This window comes from Gopherus flavomarginatus, chromosome 6 (genome assembly GCF_025201925.1).
Source record: "Gopherus flavomarginatus isolate rGopFla2 chromosome 6, rGopFla2.mat.asm, whole genome shotgun sequence".
Taxonomy (NCBI): domain Eukaryota; kingdom Metazoa; phylum Chordata; order Testudines; family Testudinidae; genus Gopherus; species Gopherus flavomarginatus.
Genome location: NC_066622.1, coordinates 45,085,893 through 45,103,340, shown reverse-complemented (window position 1 = coordinate 45,103,340; position 17,448 = coordinate 45,085,893). Strand labels below are relative to the sequence as shown.

Sequence of the window (17,448 nt, the reverse complement as noted above, 5' to 3'; positions counted from 1 at the left end):
TGATGAAAATTAATGAAAATCTTATTTCATCACATAAAAAAAGTTCTACCAATCCCAAAGGATCACACCCATTTCCATATTAATAAATATTCCAGATCTTACCCTAATATACGCTTACAGCCAATTCTTATTATCTAAAATTTATTAAAAAGAAAAGAGAGTATGGTTAACAGCTCAATATACGTAAAAACATCATGAGTTCAATTCTTGAGGTTCAGATTTATGACAGAGATGAGCTTTGTAGTTGCAAAGAGTTCTTTTAGAATTTAGTCCATAGGTTATAGTCCAATGTCCAATATCATATCCAGGGAGTATCAGCCTAACTGGGATCTCATCTTGCGACTTAAACTTCTGCTGATAAAGCTTAAGCAGATCTGAGATGATAGGATTAGGACCCAACCCATTTTTATTTAGTTCAGGCCTTCTTTGATAGCTCAGAGTCCCTCGGCAAACAATAAACTCTCATTTCTTAATTATTCACACAGATTAACATAAGGCAATTGCCTGGTTTTCCACCATTTGCAGATGATTTGCTATATATTTCAAAGAGAGACTAATATAGCGAACAGCCTATGTTCATTTATGTCCCTTTGATCTCTGAGTTAACAGAATATAGCATAGATAGGGACTGTTAGATTACATTGTTGACCACTACCAATTTATATGTAAACATAAAACCACAAACATTATCTCCCCATATGTCTTTAAGGGTTGAATTTGAGTCATTCATCCTGCAGGACACCTAACCCTTTCTGGTCATGCATCACAGGGGCTAGTATAACAATCTAAATTCAGATCTACATTATTCTATTAAAATGTATGTCAGCAGTAACCTTTGCAGTAACCTTTGCAGCAATTAATTCTTGGTCCTTTATATAAGCACTTTATGCTTTCAAAGCACTGTAAAATTTAAATTTGCAGTGGTTACAAATCATATACTAAAATTAAGACCACTTTCTGTGAATTCACAACCATATGGGGTTCCAAACATTAAAATAAATTTCTTTGTGTCCTTTAAGCTTTCCTTTTCCAAAGTGTGAAAGCCTGCATGGATCATGGTAGAGGTGGTCTAGTAGCATACTAATTTCTGGAAATTAAGGAAATCTATGTGTTCAGTTCATATTTAAAAAAAACCTTGTCAGTAGATTCTACACATAGTATTCTTCCGTTTGGGGAGTGCATCGCTATCTTGCATAAGAGAATTAACTTCAATTCTAGATCCTCAGCCTGTAAAATCAGCATAGCTCCATTGTCCCCTCCCCTGCTCAAATCCTACCCTTTCCCTAACTCGTTAAACATACTTGAAGTTCCAACATTTTCCCCAACAGCTTCTGTCCTGTTTCCCTCCACCATGCTTCTCCCTTGCACATATCTGGGTCTCACCACAGCCCTGTCTTGTGTGTGGGTTTTTTTTTTTTTTTTTAAGTTTTTAAGCATTAATTTTGTCTTAACCACGTTACCTCACCCACATCCACCACACACAACTCCTGCCTCCACTAATTCCGCACATTTTTTTAACTTCAACCACAAACATTTAACTGTTGAAAAAATCTTAACACACTTCTTACTTACAGTATCACTTAAATAACATACTCTAAACATTACAATACCAGCTTCCTAAAATGATAAACAACTTGCAAACCATTTCCACTTAAACAATCCCCACCATGAACATGCAACACATCCAAATCTAACAGCATAACAAAACATAACCAGCAACTAAAAATGAACACCACCTCCAACAAAACACCAGTTCATCACTCCAGTTAGAAAATTGTAATTTCTTAATGGTAACCATGTGGAATGGAAAGATTAAATATTGTATGTGGAGGTGCAGAGAGAAGCCACGTATTACAGAGTTGTGCATGTTGATGACATATTGCAAAGAAGATTAATTCATAGTTGTGATTTGGAAAGGCTGAGTGAGAGGATATAACAAGTGGCTTCATAGCTATCTTAATGGTTATATTTGTGGTATGGTTATTCAAGTGCACATACCTGTCTTTTCATTAAGATTTTTTTTGTCTAAGGGGGATATAAAAATTAGTCTGTATATGCATTTATATAACAGGTTTGTCTCCCTTGTTTCTCATATTAAAAAGAAATCCTGTCCTTTTCATAGCATTCAGAAGAATCGGAATGTATCGTATCATATATAACACTAATTCTCATTCTAACTCAGTCTTCTGCTCCTGAGGAACATGAACATGATTGAAAAGTGTGGAGGTTGGGGTGGATTGTCAAAATAGTCCTAGTTTTATCTAAATGTGTTGAATCTTGCAACACTTACATCTTGAGTGGAAATAGGGAGGTAAAAACCAAAAAACATTTTCTTTCAAAAAAACCATAACGCTATTCAATAGAAATACAAGAAAACGATGGGGGCGGGAGGGGTGGGAAGTAGGGGGAGTAGTTTTAGATCCCACTGCTGATCTATTTCAAACCATTCTGGTTAGCATCTCCAGTGTTGTACACATTAATAAAATGGAAACTATACGAACTATTAGTATTTGTGTGCTTCACCAGTAGTAGGATTGGAATGCATTCTTTATCTTTCATTATGTATTGTGATACACAATTCTAATTGTTGTGTAATGGGCTCCATTTCTACTGTACAGGTGTTTTTATAGGAGGAAAAATACTGTAGTAAACACTGTATGTGAGGTTTAAAATAGATCTATGCAATGCAAACATACCTTTTAAAAAGAGGTTCAGTAACTTCAGAAATTCCAAATGTTATTTTAGACATAGCAGGGAGAGGAGTGGAGGAGGAATAAATTAGAACATAGGATAAAGTTGGAAATGAAGTCTGAAAAGATGGTAAAAATAGCTGCATTTAGGGAAAAAGTTTTCCAAGCTGTACCAACACCAGAATAGCACTAAAATGATTTAATGTTAATGTTTTAATCTTCACTTGACACTGTCTGTATCCTTAGCTGCACCCGGTATACTTATGTGAGAGTAGATTTGTGCATTTAATGATATTAAACAATTCCATAACTTTGCAAGCACTATGATGGTATTGTACCCCTTAGAATGTGTGACTTTGGCTGAATGAGACAAGACAACACACAACTAAGACTTCAGAGTGCTGCAGGTGGGAACAGTAGAAATAATTACTCTTATTACCAAGAGGAGAGGCCTGTGTGGAGAATAGGAGGCCAGAGGAGGTCAGAAAGGACTGAATTTGTGCTTCTGTGGAGTCAGGGGTCTCCAAAGGATTGTGGAATTTTATCATTGCAAGTCTGGAGGCCATAACTCGCCGTGTTATTAGAGTTTGGTTAAATTTACCATTCCCTGAGGCCTTGGCCCTAGATCATCAGTAGCTCTCTGGATCCATGCAAGGGAGTAAAGGGGTGTAAAATTCCTCTTCCTGTCTTGTGCAGGCTACGTGGACCATGGATTACAACACTTGGGGAAGTAGGCTCTGCGAAGCCACCACTACTTTTTTTCACACAGGTAGTTGAGGACTAGGAGAAGCCTTGGTGACCAGGTAACATGACCTGTGCTGGATGTAGCCCTGAGGCAATGCCCTCCATCCAGAGCAACAGTAAACTGGGAAGGAGATTGTGACTCTGAGTACCAGTCTTCTTCCTGAGCTGCTCTGGTGGCAGCTCATCTGCATGCTGCCCGTTGCCTAGTGAAGTGTCGATCTACCTCTTGACTGGTGCTGCATGTTTGAATTCAGATTCCAGATATAAAAGGCTTCTCTCTCTAAAATATATAAATGCCACTGCATTTCAAGTGGTTCTTAAAAAAAAATTCTGGTGTCTCCGTAAAATTAAAGGTACACAAAGGATCTGCTTGGAAAAAGACCAGGAGTATGTTAGCTGTATCTTACTGGTATCTTACAATGAACCGTCTAATTAATATGCCTGAATAGCACCAGTTAGAAAAGCTTTACGTTCATAAGCGGAACCACGCATTTAAGAAAACAAGACAGGCTTCCGCTGTGATATTTCCACATGCTATATATTTGCACATTTGTCCCAGTTTTCCCAGGCATTTTAATTGTTTAGCATCGAGGGAGCGTTAGTATATTTCTCATACACTATCTTGAGAGGGTTGGAGTAAAACTGTGATAATGATTTTCTTTTGTTCTCAGTGAATTTACTCAGCTCTAACCTTTTAATTAACGTAATGTGGGGAACACGTTGTATTTGTGATAAACTACTTTGGTTGGAAATTTTGCAAACATCACATTGATCTCCTATTCATTTTTTAACAGAGAGAGATATACTGATCTCATAGAACAGGAAGGGACCTTGAAGGTCATTGAGTCCAGTCCCGTGCCTTCACTAGCAGAACCAAGTACTGATTTTGCCCCAGCTGGCCCCCTCAAGGATTGAACTCACAACCCTGGGTTTAGCAGGCCAATGCTCAAACCACTGAGCTATCCCTCCCCCCTTCTAATGTCTCTCTTTACTTAAATGATTTATAGTGTTATATCCTAAATAGTACTTTACGGGGGGGGGAGAAAAGATGATTTTTCATGACTTCGCAATGCTGAGAGATCATTTATACTAGGGAACCAGTTGAACATTGTCATCTGAAAGTTAAGAATTGTGCTGCGGCCAATGCACAGTTCTTTGGTCCATGTTGCAAATTTGTGAAGTTACGTTGTGTGCTCACCAGTTGTCAGTACCTTCCCTCCACTGAGAGCAGCTGTAATGAAGAAGTGGAGTGCTGTCTACTTACGAGACAGTAGGACTGTTTTGACTCTTGCAAGAGGCCTCTTCCTGCCAGATGCCAGCTGGAAGTAGAAGTGATGAAGCTGTAGAGACGCTATGGCCTGCCCAACTGGACGTACTGAAGCGGGGTTGACTCTTCAGTGAAGTACGTTAACTAACTCTAGAAAGCTGTATGAGAAGGGACTAGTGGCTGCTGCATACCACTTTTAGCAGTGACACAGTAGGTGAATTTGATGTAGCTAATGTCCATGATGATGCTTCTTGTGCATGATGTTATGATGTTTTACTCTTGGTTTGTGCAAATGTTTTTAACTAATATTATATTTTTTATTTGGGAGTAAATATGTTACTCCATCTTCCTTTGTTTACTTTGTAGACGAAGTGGTTTTAAGATGACATGTAAGCAAGAGTTATGTATTTAGAATATTAACTAGAATCATATTTAGTTTTGATTTACTTTGCAAATGTTTTTGCATTTTTTGTATATATAAATATCTTAAATATGAGTGTTATTCTAGATTTGACCTGCAAAGATAAAAAGTTAAAAACTTTAGGCTTCATTTTCCTGAGTAGCAGCATTAAATTCATATCTTTGCTGTTCTCAGAAATGGGCTAAACTTAAAGATGCAGCAGTCAATTCAATGGGTACATTTATGCTGCATTGAACACCCACAGCTGGCCTGCATCAGCTGACTTGGGTTCAAGGGGCATAGGCAATGGATTTATTTAATTGCAGTGGAGATGTTTAAGCTTGGGCTGGAGCATGGGCTGTGGGACCCTGTCCGGGGTGAAGTGAGGAGGGTCCCAAGCCTGGGCTCCACTAAGCAACTACACCACAGTTAAACAGCACAGTAGCCTGAGTCTCCTGAGCCAAAGTCAGTTGATATGGAGCAGCCACAAGTGTTTAATTGCAGTGTAGTCATACCAAATGTGTCCAGATGAGGAGTTGGAATGAATATTCTCATAACATTTTTATGAGGCAACAAAGATGTTTTCTTTTGGGTAGCTTTTTCATTCAAAACGCGTTTGCTCTAGGATATGTTAATGTAACTAGAGCAGAGCTGGTATTCAAATATGTGTTAAAGTGTGCTATCTCACACTCTTTCTTAGCTGCACTTACAGCTCAAGTATTCCTCTGTAAGAGCAGAAGATCAGTGAATGAATATCTCAGCTGTAATGGGAAAACTTAATTTGGAATGATTAGCATGCAGGGTTAATATACTTTGCCATTATCACAAACACCTGCAGTTGCCATTATCAGTAGGTCAAATATATGTAACGCTGGTACACAGTGGGCACTTGCTGGGGGAAATAGCTTCTATTTTGTATGGGAAGAAAGATGTGTCTATTCCAAATGAAAACCGAGTTCAGAATCAAGTTATCATAAAAATTCATAAATTGCTGAGAGAATCCACCCACAGGAAATGGAGTTTCATATGCATCCAAATTAATCCTGCATTAAAGCCAGGAGAAAAACAACACAGTTAAATTTAGAAGAGTTCCTAAAGCCCTGAGATAATCCCCACCAGGAACTCAGGACAATCTAGGTTGTGTGAGATTAAAAGATCATTTCACTTATTCCAGAAGTGATTGTGGCGAGGGTAAGTTTTTAAATGAAATTCACTAGTATAAAAATGCAGTTGGGGTGGGGAGGGGAATGAGTTTAATTCAAACTGAAAGTGGTCTTCAGAATAAAGTGTGTAGTCTAAAATAAGTAAAGCAAAATCATTATTGTGCTTACATTCAGAAATATTATTCAAAATACATAATGCAAAGGAATGAAATGGCCCTTCCCTTCTCTGAGATGCATTAAGTGCAGAACAAGCAAGTGGTTCAGTAAAATTCACTGATGACTTCAAATAGTTTCAAATTTTGGCTCTTGTGCCTCTGTCACTACACAAACACACCAGTGGATAATAGAGATCAGAAGAAAAGCTTTTAGAACATATTAAATAACTCAGTTTTGATTCCAGTGCTGTGTTCCTTATTTGATATCTTTAGAAACATTTCAGTCTGAAAAACCTCTGAAATACTAGAGAAACTGTTGCTTTTTGACGTCTTAACCTCATCTAGAGGACCAAGATACTATTTTTCATATTCTCAGTCCTCCCTTTTGATGATACAATAGCTTTGAGCTCTGACTCATTCAGGATATTTCATTTCTTTGCAGGATATTGACAGTGCTCTGCATTATTTTCTTGTAGCTACTGTTTGCTGAAAGCAACTCTCTGAAATATGCTTGTTTTGTGTCCTTTATAATCTGGAAATGTGGAAGGTTTTTTCCTTCTAAAACTGCTTAAATACCACCCTTATGCTCCTCATGTCTCACTGTAGTATCACTGCATGATACAATCCAAAGATCTGCTCCTGTGCTGGGCACCTTCCTTGAGCTGCTGAGGACCTTCAGCTTCTATTGGCCTTCAATGAGAAGGAGCTGTCTCAGAAATGGCCTGATGCAATCCCACACTGCAGTCAATGGGAATCTTTCCATTGACTTCAGTGGGCTTTGAATTAGGCCCGAGGTGCACAACATCTTGCAGGATTGGGACTTTGGCTTCTAGACGATATTACTTTAAACCTGGGCTGTTGTCCTTGTCCACTGAAGAAGAAATCTGATAGACTAAATATGTTTAAAGTGGTTTGAATGCCTTTAAAATGACTAATTCTGCAGAGCTACTGTGACAGCATCAGTGTTTAGATCACTGTGAACTATATTTAGCTATGCATATTCAGTATATGTTTGTGGCTAAACTAAAGCAGATAATTTTAGGAGTATATTGTATATATTTCTCTATATACTATAAAACAGTGTAAACGTCTGAAAGGTCACCAAATAACACACAAGGGAGGAGACCAAAAATCAAAGTTAAGAACAGCTTCCATCTTTAAATATCCCATGCAGTGTCCTTAAATAAAACTCCAATATAATATTAAGATAATCTAACCATTAAAGTACTCTAAAAATGATCTTGTCTTAAATACAATAAAGAATAATTAAGCAAACTCTCATGTTGCCACTTTGGTTAAAAATAGGACACTACAGTCTACAGTCCTTCAATATGCAGGTCCCTTCAGAGTTTACCTTGCTATAATACAGCATGCATTGTTTTGATGACATTGAATCATGTGGCCCACCCCGTCGGTTAGTTTTTTGAAGCCCATTTTTCTTGGTGTAATTATGAAAAAGCCCTCTCTTGGGGCTTTGAGTTCCTCTGTATTTTTTCTTTCCTTTCATTGATTAGTTTGTATGTTTCGAATGTATCAGTCTTCCCCTAGGGACTCGTGAGCAAGGCTTTAGCTACTCCAATATACATTAACAAGCCTGTATAATATCTCGAAGCAGGCCTTGCTCAGATAGATACTTCCAGGTAACGCCTTAATCTCAACAATAAATGTATGATTCAGATAAAATATATCATGATTAACACCAGTGCAGTTTGGCCATGTTTGTCATAAGTGTCCATGAGAATTCTGAGGGCCTTGTGAGGAGTATTACACCCTAAAACTTCAGCCATAATTTGGGGGGTTCACTTTGCTCTGCACCGCGAGGCACGGGTCACATGCAGGTTTAAACTTGTGTAAATAGTGGAGTCTCTGTAACTTGAAGTCTTTAAATCATGATTCGAGGACTTCAGTAACTTAGCCAGAGGTTAAGGGTTTATTACAGGAGTGAGTGGATTAGGTTCTGTGGCCTGCAGTGTGGAGAAGGTCAGACTAGAAGTTCATGATGGTCCCTTCTGACCGTAAAGTCTATGAGTCTAAGTCTATATCCTGATGTTTGTCAATATAATATTGTGGTGCTTCAGCACTGCTTTTCATATGGCAAATACTACCAGGAACATTGGCATGGATATGGATCACAAACTATTCTGTGGGACTTGGATTGTTTCTTACATTAGGTCTAGAAATCTGTGTTGGCCTTACTATACTGACAGCATCATTATGAGATTATGAAAACTGAAGAAAATGAAATAACGTATTCATAATGCCAAAATGTAATCATTCCAGTGTCCCCTTTGTGCTTTTTGGTTTGAAAATCCTCATATCTAAAATTAAGTTATTAGGATGCCTTTAATTCCTTTTCTACTAAAAGACTTTTGTCATTGTGTCCTGTTCTGATAGATTCTTTTGCTAGAATGAAAACATATCTTTATAAATTAATGTATGTGATTCAGAATAAAATCTTAAGAGGTAGTTTAAGAGGTAGCTTTTTTCTATTTGATACAATACATGCTAATGCTCTGCCAAACATTTCTAAGGTAACATGTTCCAAACTGTGTCCAAAATACTAGCTTCCGCTTATCATAAAATCACCAAACAAGTTTCATCCAAACTGTATTTGAAATAATAAAGACTCCTCAAGTTAAAAGATCAAGCTGTAAACTCTTCAAATCTCAATTTAAAAAAATACAGATTCTGTACTGTAAAATCTTTAACGATAATGAGGATAGTAAGGAAAATAATTCCAACAATGTCTATAGCATCCATCTGTAGATGTCTTAGTGGCATTGTGCTTGTCCCTGGCATTAACTCTTTGCTCTATATTTTTATCTATTTCACCCTCAGACCCAGGCCAAAACAGATTTGCTGGATTGACCAGTCATTAGCTAAACTGATTCCACTTCCCAGCTATCCAGGGGGATATGTGGTGTTCCTCTCATGTCTAGATCTGCTGCTGTGTTTGAGGAGTCAGTAGCCAATAGAATTACTAATAGAAATCACCCTCCAACCTGCTGATGGTCTCATTACTGCTTTGTGTAGAGAAGGCCCTGGATACTAGTAACCATTTCTTGTGTTTTTCTAGTGTTTTTTGGATAAACACCAGTTTCATTTGTGTGAGGAGTGTTTTATCAGTGTTTATAACAGAGCTTCTCATTTTAGGTTTTAACTGATAAAGTAAAAATTAGGGCTGTCAGGCGATTTAAAAAAATAATCACAATTAATTGTGCGATTAATCGCACTGTTAAACAATAGTAGAATACCATTTATTTACATATTTTTGGATGTCTTCTACATTTTCAAGTGTATTGGTTTAAATTACAACACAGAATGCAAAGTGCTCACTTTATATTTATTTTTGATTTAAAAAAAAAGAATATTTTTTCAATTTGCCTAATACAAGTACTGTAGTGCAATCTCTTTATCATGAAAGTTGAAATTACAAATGTAGAATTATGTACAAAAAAAACCTGCATTCATAAATAAACCAGTGTACGTTTTAGAACCTGTTAAGTCCACTCAGTCCTACTTCTTCAGCCAATTGCTCAGACAAACATGTCTGTTTACATTTGCAGGACATAATGGTGCCCACCTCTTGTTTAAAATGTTACCTGAAAGTGAAAACAGGCATTCTGATGGCACTGTTGTAGCTGGCATCACAAGATATTTACATGCCAGATGGGCTAAAGATTCATATGTCCCTTCATGCTTCAGCCACCATTCCAGTGGGCATGTGTCCATGTTGATGATGGGTCTGCTCGATAACCATCCAAAGCAGTGTGAATCGATGCATGCTCACTTTTGTTACTTGATTCAGATGACACCAGCAGAAAGCTGATTTTCTTTTTCGGTGGCTAGGGTTCTGTAGTTTCCACATCAGTGTGTTCTCTTACATTTCTAAAAGCATGTTTCACACCTTGTCCCTCTCAGATTTTGGAAGCACTTCAGATTCTTAAAACTTGGGTCGAGTGCTGTAGCTATCTTTAGATAACTGTCTCACATTGGTACCTTCTTTGTGTTTTGTGAAATCTGCTGTGAAAGTGTCCTTAAAATGAACATTTCTGGGTCATCATCCGAGACTGATATAACACGAAATATATGGCTGAATGTGGGTAAAACAGAGCAGGGGACATACAATTCTCCCCTAAGGAGTTCAGTCACAAATTTAATTAACACATTTTTTTTTAATGAGCGTCATCAGCATGGAAGCATGTCCTCTGGAATGGTGGCTGAAGCATGAAGGGGTATACAAATGTTCAGCATATCTGGCACGTAAATACCTTGCAGTGCTGGCTACAAATGTGCCTGCTGTCATTTTCTGGTGACGTAAATAAGATGATCGCCATGTATGGGGTCGGGAAGGAATTTTCCTCCAGGGCAGATTGACAGAGGCCCTGGAGATTTTTCGCCTTCCTCTGCAGCATGGGGCATGGGTCACTTGCTGGAGGATTCTCTGCAGCTTGAGGTCTTCAAACCACAATTTGAGGACTTCAATAACTCAGACATAGGTTAGAGGTTTGTTATTGAAGTGGATGGATGAGATTCTGTGACCTACATGGTGCAGGAGGTCAGACTAGATGATTATAATGGTCCCTTCTGACCTTAAAGTCTATGCGTCTGTAAGGGGGCAGCATTATCTCCTGTAGGATCACAGAATATCCGAGTTGGAAGGGACCTCGGGAGGTCATTTAGTCTACCCCCCTGCTCAAAGCAGGACCAATCCCTAGAAAGATTTTTATCTCAGTTCCCTAAATGGCCCCCTCAAGGATTGAGCTCACAACCCTGTGTTTAATAGACCAATGCTCAAACCACTGAGCTATCCCTCCCCCTGTAAATGCAAACAAACTTGTCTGTCTTAGCAATTGGCTGAAAAGAAGTAGGACTGAGTGGACTTGTAGGCTCTGAAGTTTTACATTTTTGTTGTTGTTTTTGAGTGCAGTTATGTAAAAACCAAAAAAAATCTACATTTTTAAACTGCACTTTCCCAGCAAAGAGATTGCACTGCAGTACTTGTAAGAGGTGAATTGAAAAATACTATTTCTTTTGTTGTTCATTTTTACAGTGCAAATATTTGTAATAAAAAAATATACAGTTTGATTTCAATTACAACACAAAATACAATATATGTGAAAATGTAGAAAAACATCCAAAATATTTAATAAATTTTAATTGGTATTCTATTGTTTAACAGTGTGATTAAAACTGCAATTAATTTTTTTGTTAATCGTGTGACTGAACTGGGATTAGTTGACAGCCCTAGTAAAAATATGTGAAATTATTGTGTTTTAGTGATTAAATATTGATTACTTATATTTAATGCTTTCTCTATCTAATGTTTCAATATTACCAGCTGCTCCAGTGTCCTTGAAATGCACTTTTACCTTGCTGACTATCCTTGATTACTTCAAAGTAATCGATAAATGACTTCCAGCAGAAAATTTTATCTCCATGTAATTTAAAATATGCTTCCTGCATACTTTGCATGTCTGTATCTAGATTTTAGAGCTATGAGGGAGAGCTAGTGGTGATCGTATTTATAAGGCATTAATCATTCTCTTTAGAGGGCACAAATACAATCTTAAGATAAGCATGTCATGGGTTGCCCTCCTTTAAGATGCCACCTGAGGTGCTGGGATACCACTGAGCCCACCTGTTCTGCCAGCCTGGGCCCCCTTTACCCTGTCCTGTTGAGCCAGGCTATTAAGTCATCTCTAGCACACACACAGGGAGGGCCACACCCAACTGCAAAATGACAGATGCTGAGATCAGCTCTGGGAAGCCTCAGCTTAAGGGACTTGCCCCAGCACTCAGGTGTCCACCTCCCTTGGAGTGCAGACCCAAAGGTATATTGTAGTGCGCTGTGGAGAAATCTATACAACGCAAGCTAATAAATTTGCCTCCTCCCTCAATGTGGAGGAAGATATGTACTACAACATGCCCCCCCAGTTAGAAATTACAGAAACTCTTTTTAATAATAAATAAAACAAATTTTATTAACTATAAAAGACATATTTTAAGTGGTTAAAGAGAGAGCAAACAGAACAAAACAGATTACTAAGCAAATAAAACAAAACACGCAAACTAAGTTTGATTCACTAAAGAAACAGATTACAAAATATAATTTCTCACCCTAAATTTTGTCACAGGTAGGTTACAGAAAGTCTTGAAAGGCAGCTGCACTGGCCTGCAGCTTGAGACTTCAGATATTTCCACTCACAGACTGGACGCCCTCCCAGCCTGGGTTCAAGCCTTCTCCCCTCAGTTCAGTTCTTGCTCCCAGGTGTTTTTCAGTGTCTCTTTGGGTGGGGAGGAAGAGGAGAACCATGATGATGTCACTCCCCTGCCGTATATAGCTCTTGTGTATGATGGGAACCCTTTGTCTCCCAGTGGAAGAACGTTGGCATTCCAAGGGGTGGGTCCAATACCAGGTGGCCCAGACCCATGTCTCTGCAGGGCTGTGGCAGCCATTACTCCGAGGCTGTCTGGAGTGTCCACAGGAAGACTAAGCCCTTTCACAGACCATTGTCTTTGCTAATGGCCCATTAGTTCTGTGTAGCTTTTCCATTATTGTACCTGAAGGGTTAGCTGGGGGTGACACTCAAAGTAACACATTTGAAATACAGATAGTCAATATTCCTAACTTCAGATACAGAAATGATACAGGCGTACAGATTGGATAATCACATTCAGTAAATCATAGCCTGTCCAATGATATCTTACATAAAGTATATCAGTTATGTCATATCCATATCATAAGCATATTTCATAAAGAATATGGCGTGTAATGTCACAGAGCATATCTAAGAATATTTACCATTGTTTTTGCAATTGTGCCTACTCTAAACTTTGTTAGATTTTTTTGCTTATCATTTAATTTCTGGTCTGTCTGTTTGTCATAAATCAGCAGCCCATCTCTAAGCTAACTGACACAGCAATCAGGAAAGGAGAAAAGAATTGGAACTAAGACATGAAATCAAAGACAACAGGCCAAAAAAGGGAATAACTACTCAAAACACCTGTATGTCAGGGGTGTAAAGTGTACACCTATTACATGAGCTCCCTGGTATTTGGCCTATATGTCAAAGGAAACAACACTCCACCAAAAAGAGGGAGGGAGCAAAGAAGAAATCTGGGCCCGTGCTTTGAAAGTGCTCAGCACCCACAACTAGGACCAGATTTTCAACTGAGCTCGGCAGCTCCCATTATCCTCAGTAGAAGTTGCTGAGCTTGAAGCCTCTTTGAAAATTCTGATTGCGGAGAATAGCCCTGGAATTGCTAGTGATACGTTGTATTTAGCAGCTGTGCTAAGCGGTAAACGTACAGCATGTGGCTTATTTTCATATATCACTCAGCAGCACTCTATTTTATTATTTCCCTTTGCAGACTGTTTCCATTCTGGAGCAGAGACTGACACTGACTGAAGACAAGCTGAAGGAGTGTCTTGAGAATCAGCAGAAGCTCATTCACAGTAAAGGGAATTGATTCCACGAGGGGCTGACAAAGCCGGCGTTGTCTGGAGGCTTGGGGGTTTGTTTGTGTGTTTCTAATACTTTGGGTGAATTATTTTTAACAGATGGAATCACTTATTTTATTAAAATAAAATGTACAGCCAGTGGCATCTGTAAATACCCTTTTTTGTTACTGTAAGAATAAAATTCTCTTATTTCAGTAAACACAGCTAACAATTTGTGATCCTTTGAGTTAAATCCCCTTTGAGCAGAGGCAGTGCTAGCCCATGGGGGCCCTAAGCAGGAATATTTTTGTCTCCACAGGACATAATAAAATGCGAATAGGGGGCCCCTGTGAGTTGATCAGGACCCTAAGCAATTACTTAGCACTAATCTGTACTAGAATCGCTCCAGCAGCTCAGCTGTACGCCTGTAGCTGCGCCGCGGTAGTGCTGCCAGAGCAGATGCTGTATGCTGACGGGGGAGAGCTCTCCCATCAGCATCATTACTCCACCTCCCCGAGCAGCAGTAGCTTAGGTCACTCAGGGGTGTGGCTTATTCACACCCCTGAGTGACATAAGTTATACCAAAGTAAGCACTAGTGTGTACAAACCCGAAGTCCGCTTATGCCTAGCACCAGCTCCGTTGAGAGCACAAGTGGAGTGTAGCGGAAGGGAAGAGCCTAACTTCTCAGAGCTGCTGCTGAGTTAAACTAGTTAAACTGAGCATCTGGGGAATGTGAAGCATCTGGAAAGTGCTGTACCAGATTTGCTGATCTATAGTTGGTGTCTGCGTGTGTGCTGGGGGATTTGCGCACAGGCAGAGAATGCCCAAATGGTGGACGTGTACCTCAATTCTAAAACTGTAGCAAGCATCAAGCAGAGAATGTGACTCATGCTTCTAGAAGGTTCTGCATCATCCAAGTCCCAAATGGCTCCTAGGGAATTTGATGAAGAGCAAATCTGAATGTCCTTTGCACAAAGGATATAGTAGTATGTGGGATCTACTCATCTCTTATGCAGTGTGTAGAGAGTGAAAATAGCAGGGCCTAAGGCGAGATGAGATGCACCAGCTAGTAAGAAACAATATGGTCCCAAGGAACATTCTCCTTAAATCTTGATTCATTTTTTTAAAGGAGTTGTGGGGAGGAGGATAAATAGCAGAACTGTTACCGCAGCCTTTTACTTTTTCTGACTGTCTCAAATCAATTTTATCTAGATATTTTACGGCTAGAACGGCACTTCAGTTCACATTGATATTTTTCCCCCATAGACTCTACGGTCAGGGCTCTATGCATGTGTCTAGTATGTGACTGCACAGGAACCTTTGCTAATACTCCTCCCAGCATTCACCCATGACCTCCCCCGATGTAACTGCTTGCTGTGTCACTACTACCTACCCACCTTGAGAAATCGGCTGCAGAAGCCCCAGCATCACCTGGTTGCTGAAATCCTCCTAGTTGCTGCATTTCTGACCCTTTCAGTTGCACTGATTCCTGGCCTCGTTCCTCTTCCACAAAGCTTCCAAATCCTCTGGGCATTATGGAAGTTTGCCTGAGGCCTGGCTGGCATGTCTGTCTTCATACAGGGCTATGCAAAACTAGCCCTTTTCTTGCACCTATTTCTGTGAAGGCTGTGTCCCCCTGAATTCTATTGAAACCTTGTTAAATCTGACTGAGAGATGCTTATTTCCACTAGGATAAAACTCTTTTCATTGTCTCTCCCAGCCCAGAAAGTTCCTTATCTCCTATGCAAGTGCTTCCCACATCAACTCCTTCTAGCTGGAGCCACATAATAGATTTCACTCCCTTTGGTTTGCAAGCAGCCAGTGGTTTTGTTTTGTTTCCAAGCATCTTTGGTTGATGAATTTGAATCTCTTTCTGCATAACCACAGACTAAGAATGCTTATTTTCTCCATTTCCAAGCTGTGAATCTGAGAAATCATTATTTTCACTTAGATTCATCTACTGGAATCGATATAGTGATATTTTTTCCCATAACAGCCATTTTTTTTAATGCTCTTTCTAGAAACTTTCATTGGCCTTCTGTTTTGAAGTCATTACATCATTTTCATTGATGGAGAAAGAAAGAAAAATAAAAAAAAAATGAAAATCTGCTTTTAAAGGAGGAGGGCTATCCCTAAACTGATCTAATTTGACTGGCAGAAATGATTTAAAATAAAAAGTGGCTTCATGGAATGAGAACTTGTAATTGGATCTTGTCTATTGAATCAAAATGTCTTGGAATGCTCATTAGTTAACTTAAATTTCAATTTTCTCCAGTTTCTTGATTCTCTTAAGTGCTTTTCATCTAAAACTTTATCAAACAATGCTTTGTATTGCTCTTAATAGTGTAAATATATTAACGTCTTGGAGATATAAGCATTTTGTATAGTATTTTTGATGGAAGCTTTCAGTAAAAGCAATTTGGATGTAACATTCAATGTAGATACTTTTCCTTTTAGTTTTTACGGTGAACTAATTTCAAAGATACTTGTGTTTGTATGTAGGTAGGTGGGATCAATACACGTCTTCTTATTCTCCTGAGCATTAGAGACTGTATAAACATATAAGTAAGAGTTAATAGAACAAAAGTGCTTCATATCTCTTTTGCCTGGAAAGAGTTAACAAGAACAGTGAGCCTGGCTGTCACCTGACCCGAGGACCAATCAGAGAACAGGATACTTTCAAATCTTGAGGGAGGGAAGTTTTTGTGCTGTGCTGTTAATTTTGGTGGTTGTTCACTCTGGGGGCTCAGAGGGACCAAATGTGCAACCAGGTTTCTCTCCAATCTCCCTGATACAGGTTCTTATAGATTCAAAATAGTAAATACTAGGTGATAAGGCGAGTTAGGCGTATGTTTGTTTTCTTTATTTGCAAAGGTGTATTTGGCTGAAAGGAGTGTAAATTGGTATTTGGCTGAAAAGATTTTAATTTGTACTTGTATACTTAGGCTGGGAGGGTATTCCCAGTGTTTATAGCTGAAAGACCCTGTACTTATTCCATTTTAAATTTACAAAGATAATTTTTACTGTTTTTTCTTTCTTTAATTAAAAGTTTCTTGTTTAAGAATCTGTTTTTTTTATTCTGGTGTGAGACCCCAGGGGATGGGGTCTGGATTCACCACAGAATTGATGGGGAGAAAGGAGGGAAGGGGGAGAGAGAGGCTAATTTCTCTCTGTGTTAGGATTACTGTCTCTCTCAGGGAGAATCTGGGAGGGGAAGAGAGAAGGAGTTTGAATCACAGTGATCTTCCAGGGTAACCCAGGGAGGGGAAGCCTGGGAGAGGCAACGGTGGGGGAAAGGGTTTACTTTCCTTGTGTTAAGATCCAGAGGGTCTGGGTCTTGGGGGTCCCCGGGCAAGGTTTTGGGGGGACCAGAGTGTACCAGGCACTGGAATTCCTGGTTGGTGGCAGCACTACAAGTTCTAAGCTGGTAATTAAGCTTAGAGGAATTCATGCTGGTACCCCATCTTTTGGACACTAAGGTTCAGAGTGGGGAATTATATCATGACAGTATTCTCAAGTTAGGAACCCAAGTGCCATGGATCTTCAAGGAGAATTGCCTTCTTAATTCACTCAGGCGGTTTTGG

The 17,448-nt window shown here is 39.1% G+C and overlaps 1 protein-coding gene across 2 annotated transcripts in view; it reads left to right on the top strand.

Moving 5' to 3' along the window:
• POC1A (POC1 centriolar protein A) overlaps positions 1-16,842 on the top strand; it is a 105,690-nt gene extending 88,848 nt beyond the window's left edge. For both annotated transcript variants that reach the window (XM_050957858.1, XM_050957857.1), the window contains exon 11: positions 13,794-16,842. In XM_050957858.1, the coding sequence (XP_050813815.1) occupies positions 13,794-13,892 (99 nt within the window). In that variant the 3' untranslated portion in view covers positions 13,893-16,842. The remainder of the gene's footprint in view (positions 1-13,793) is intronic.
• Positions 16,843-17,448: the final 606 nt, after the last annotated feature.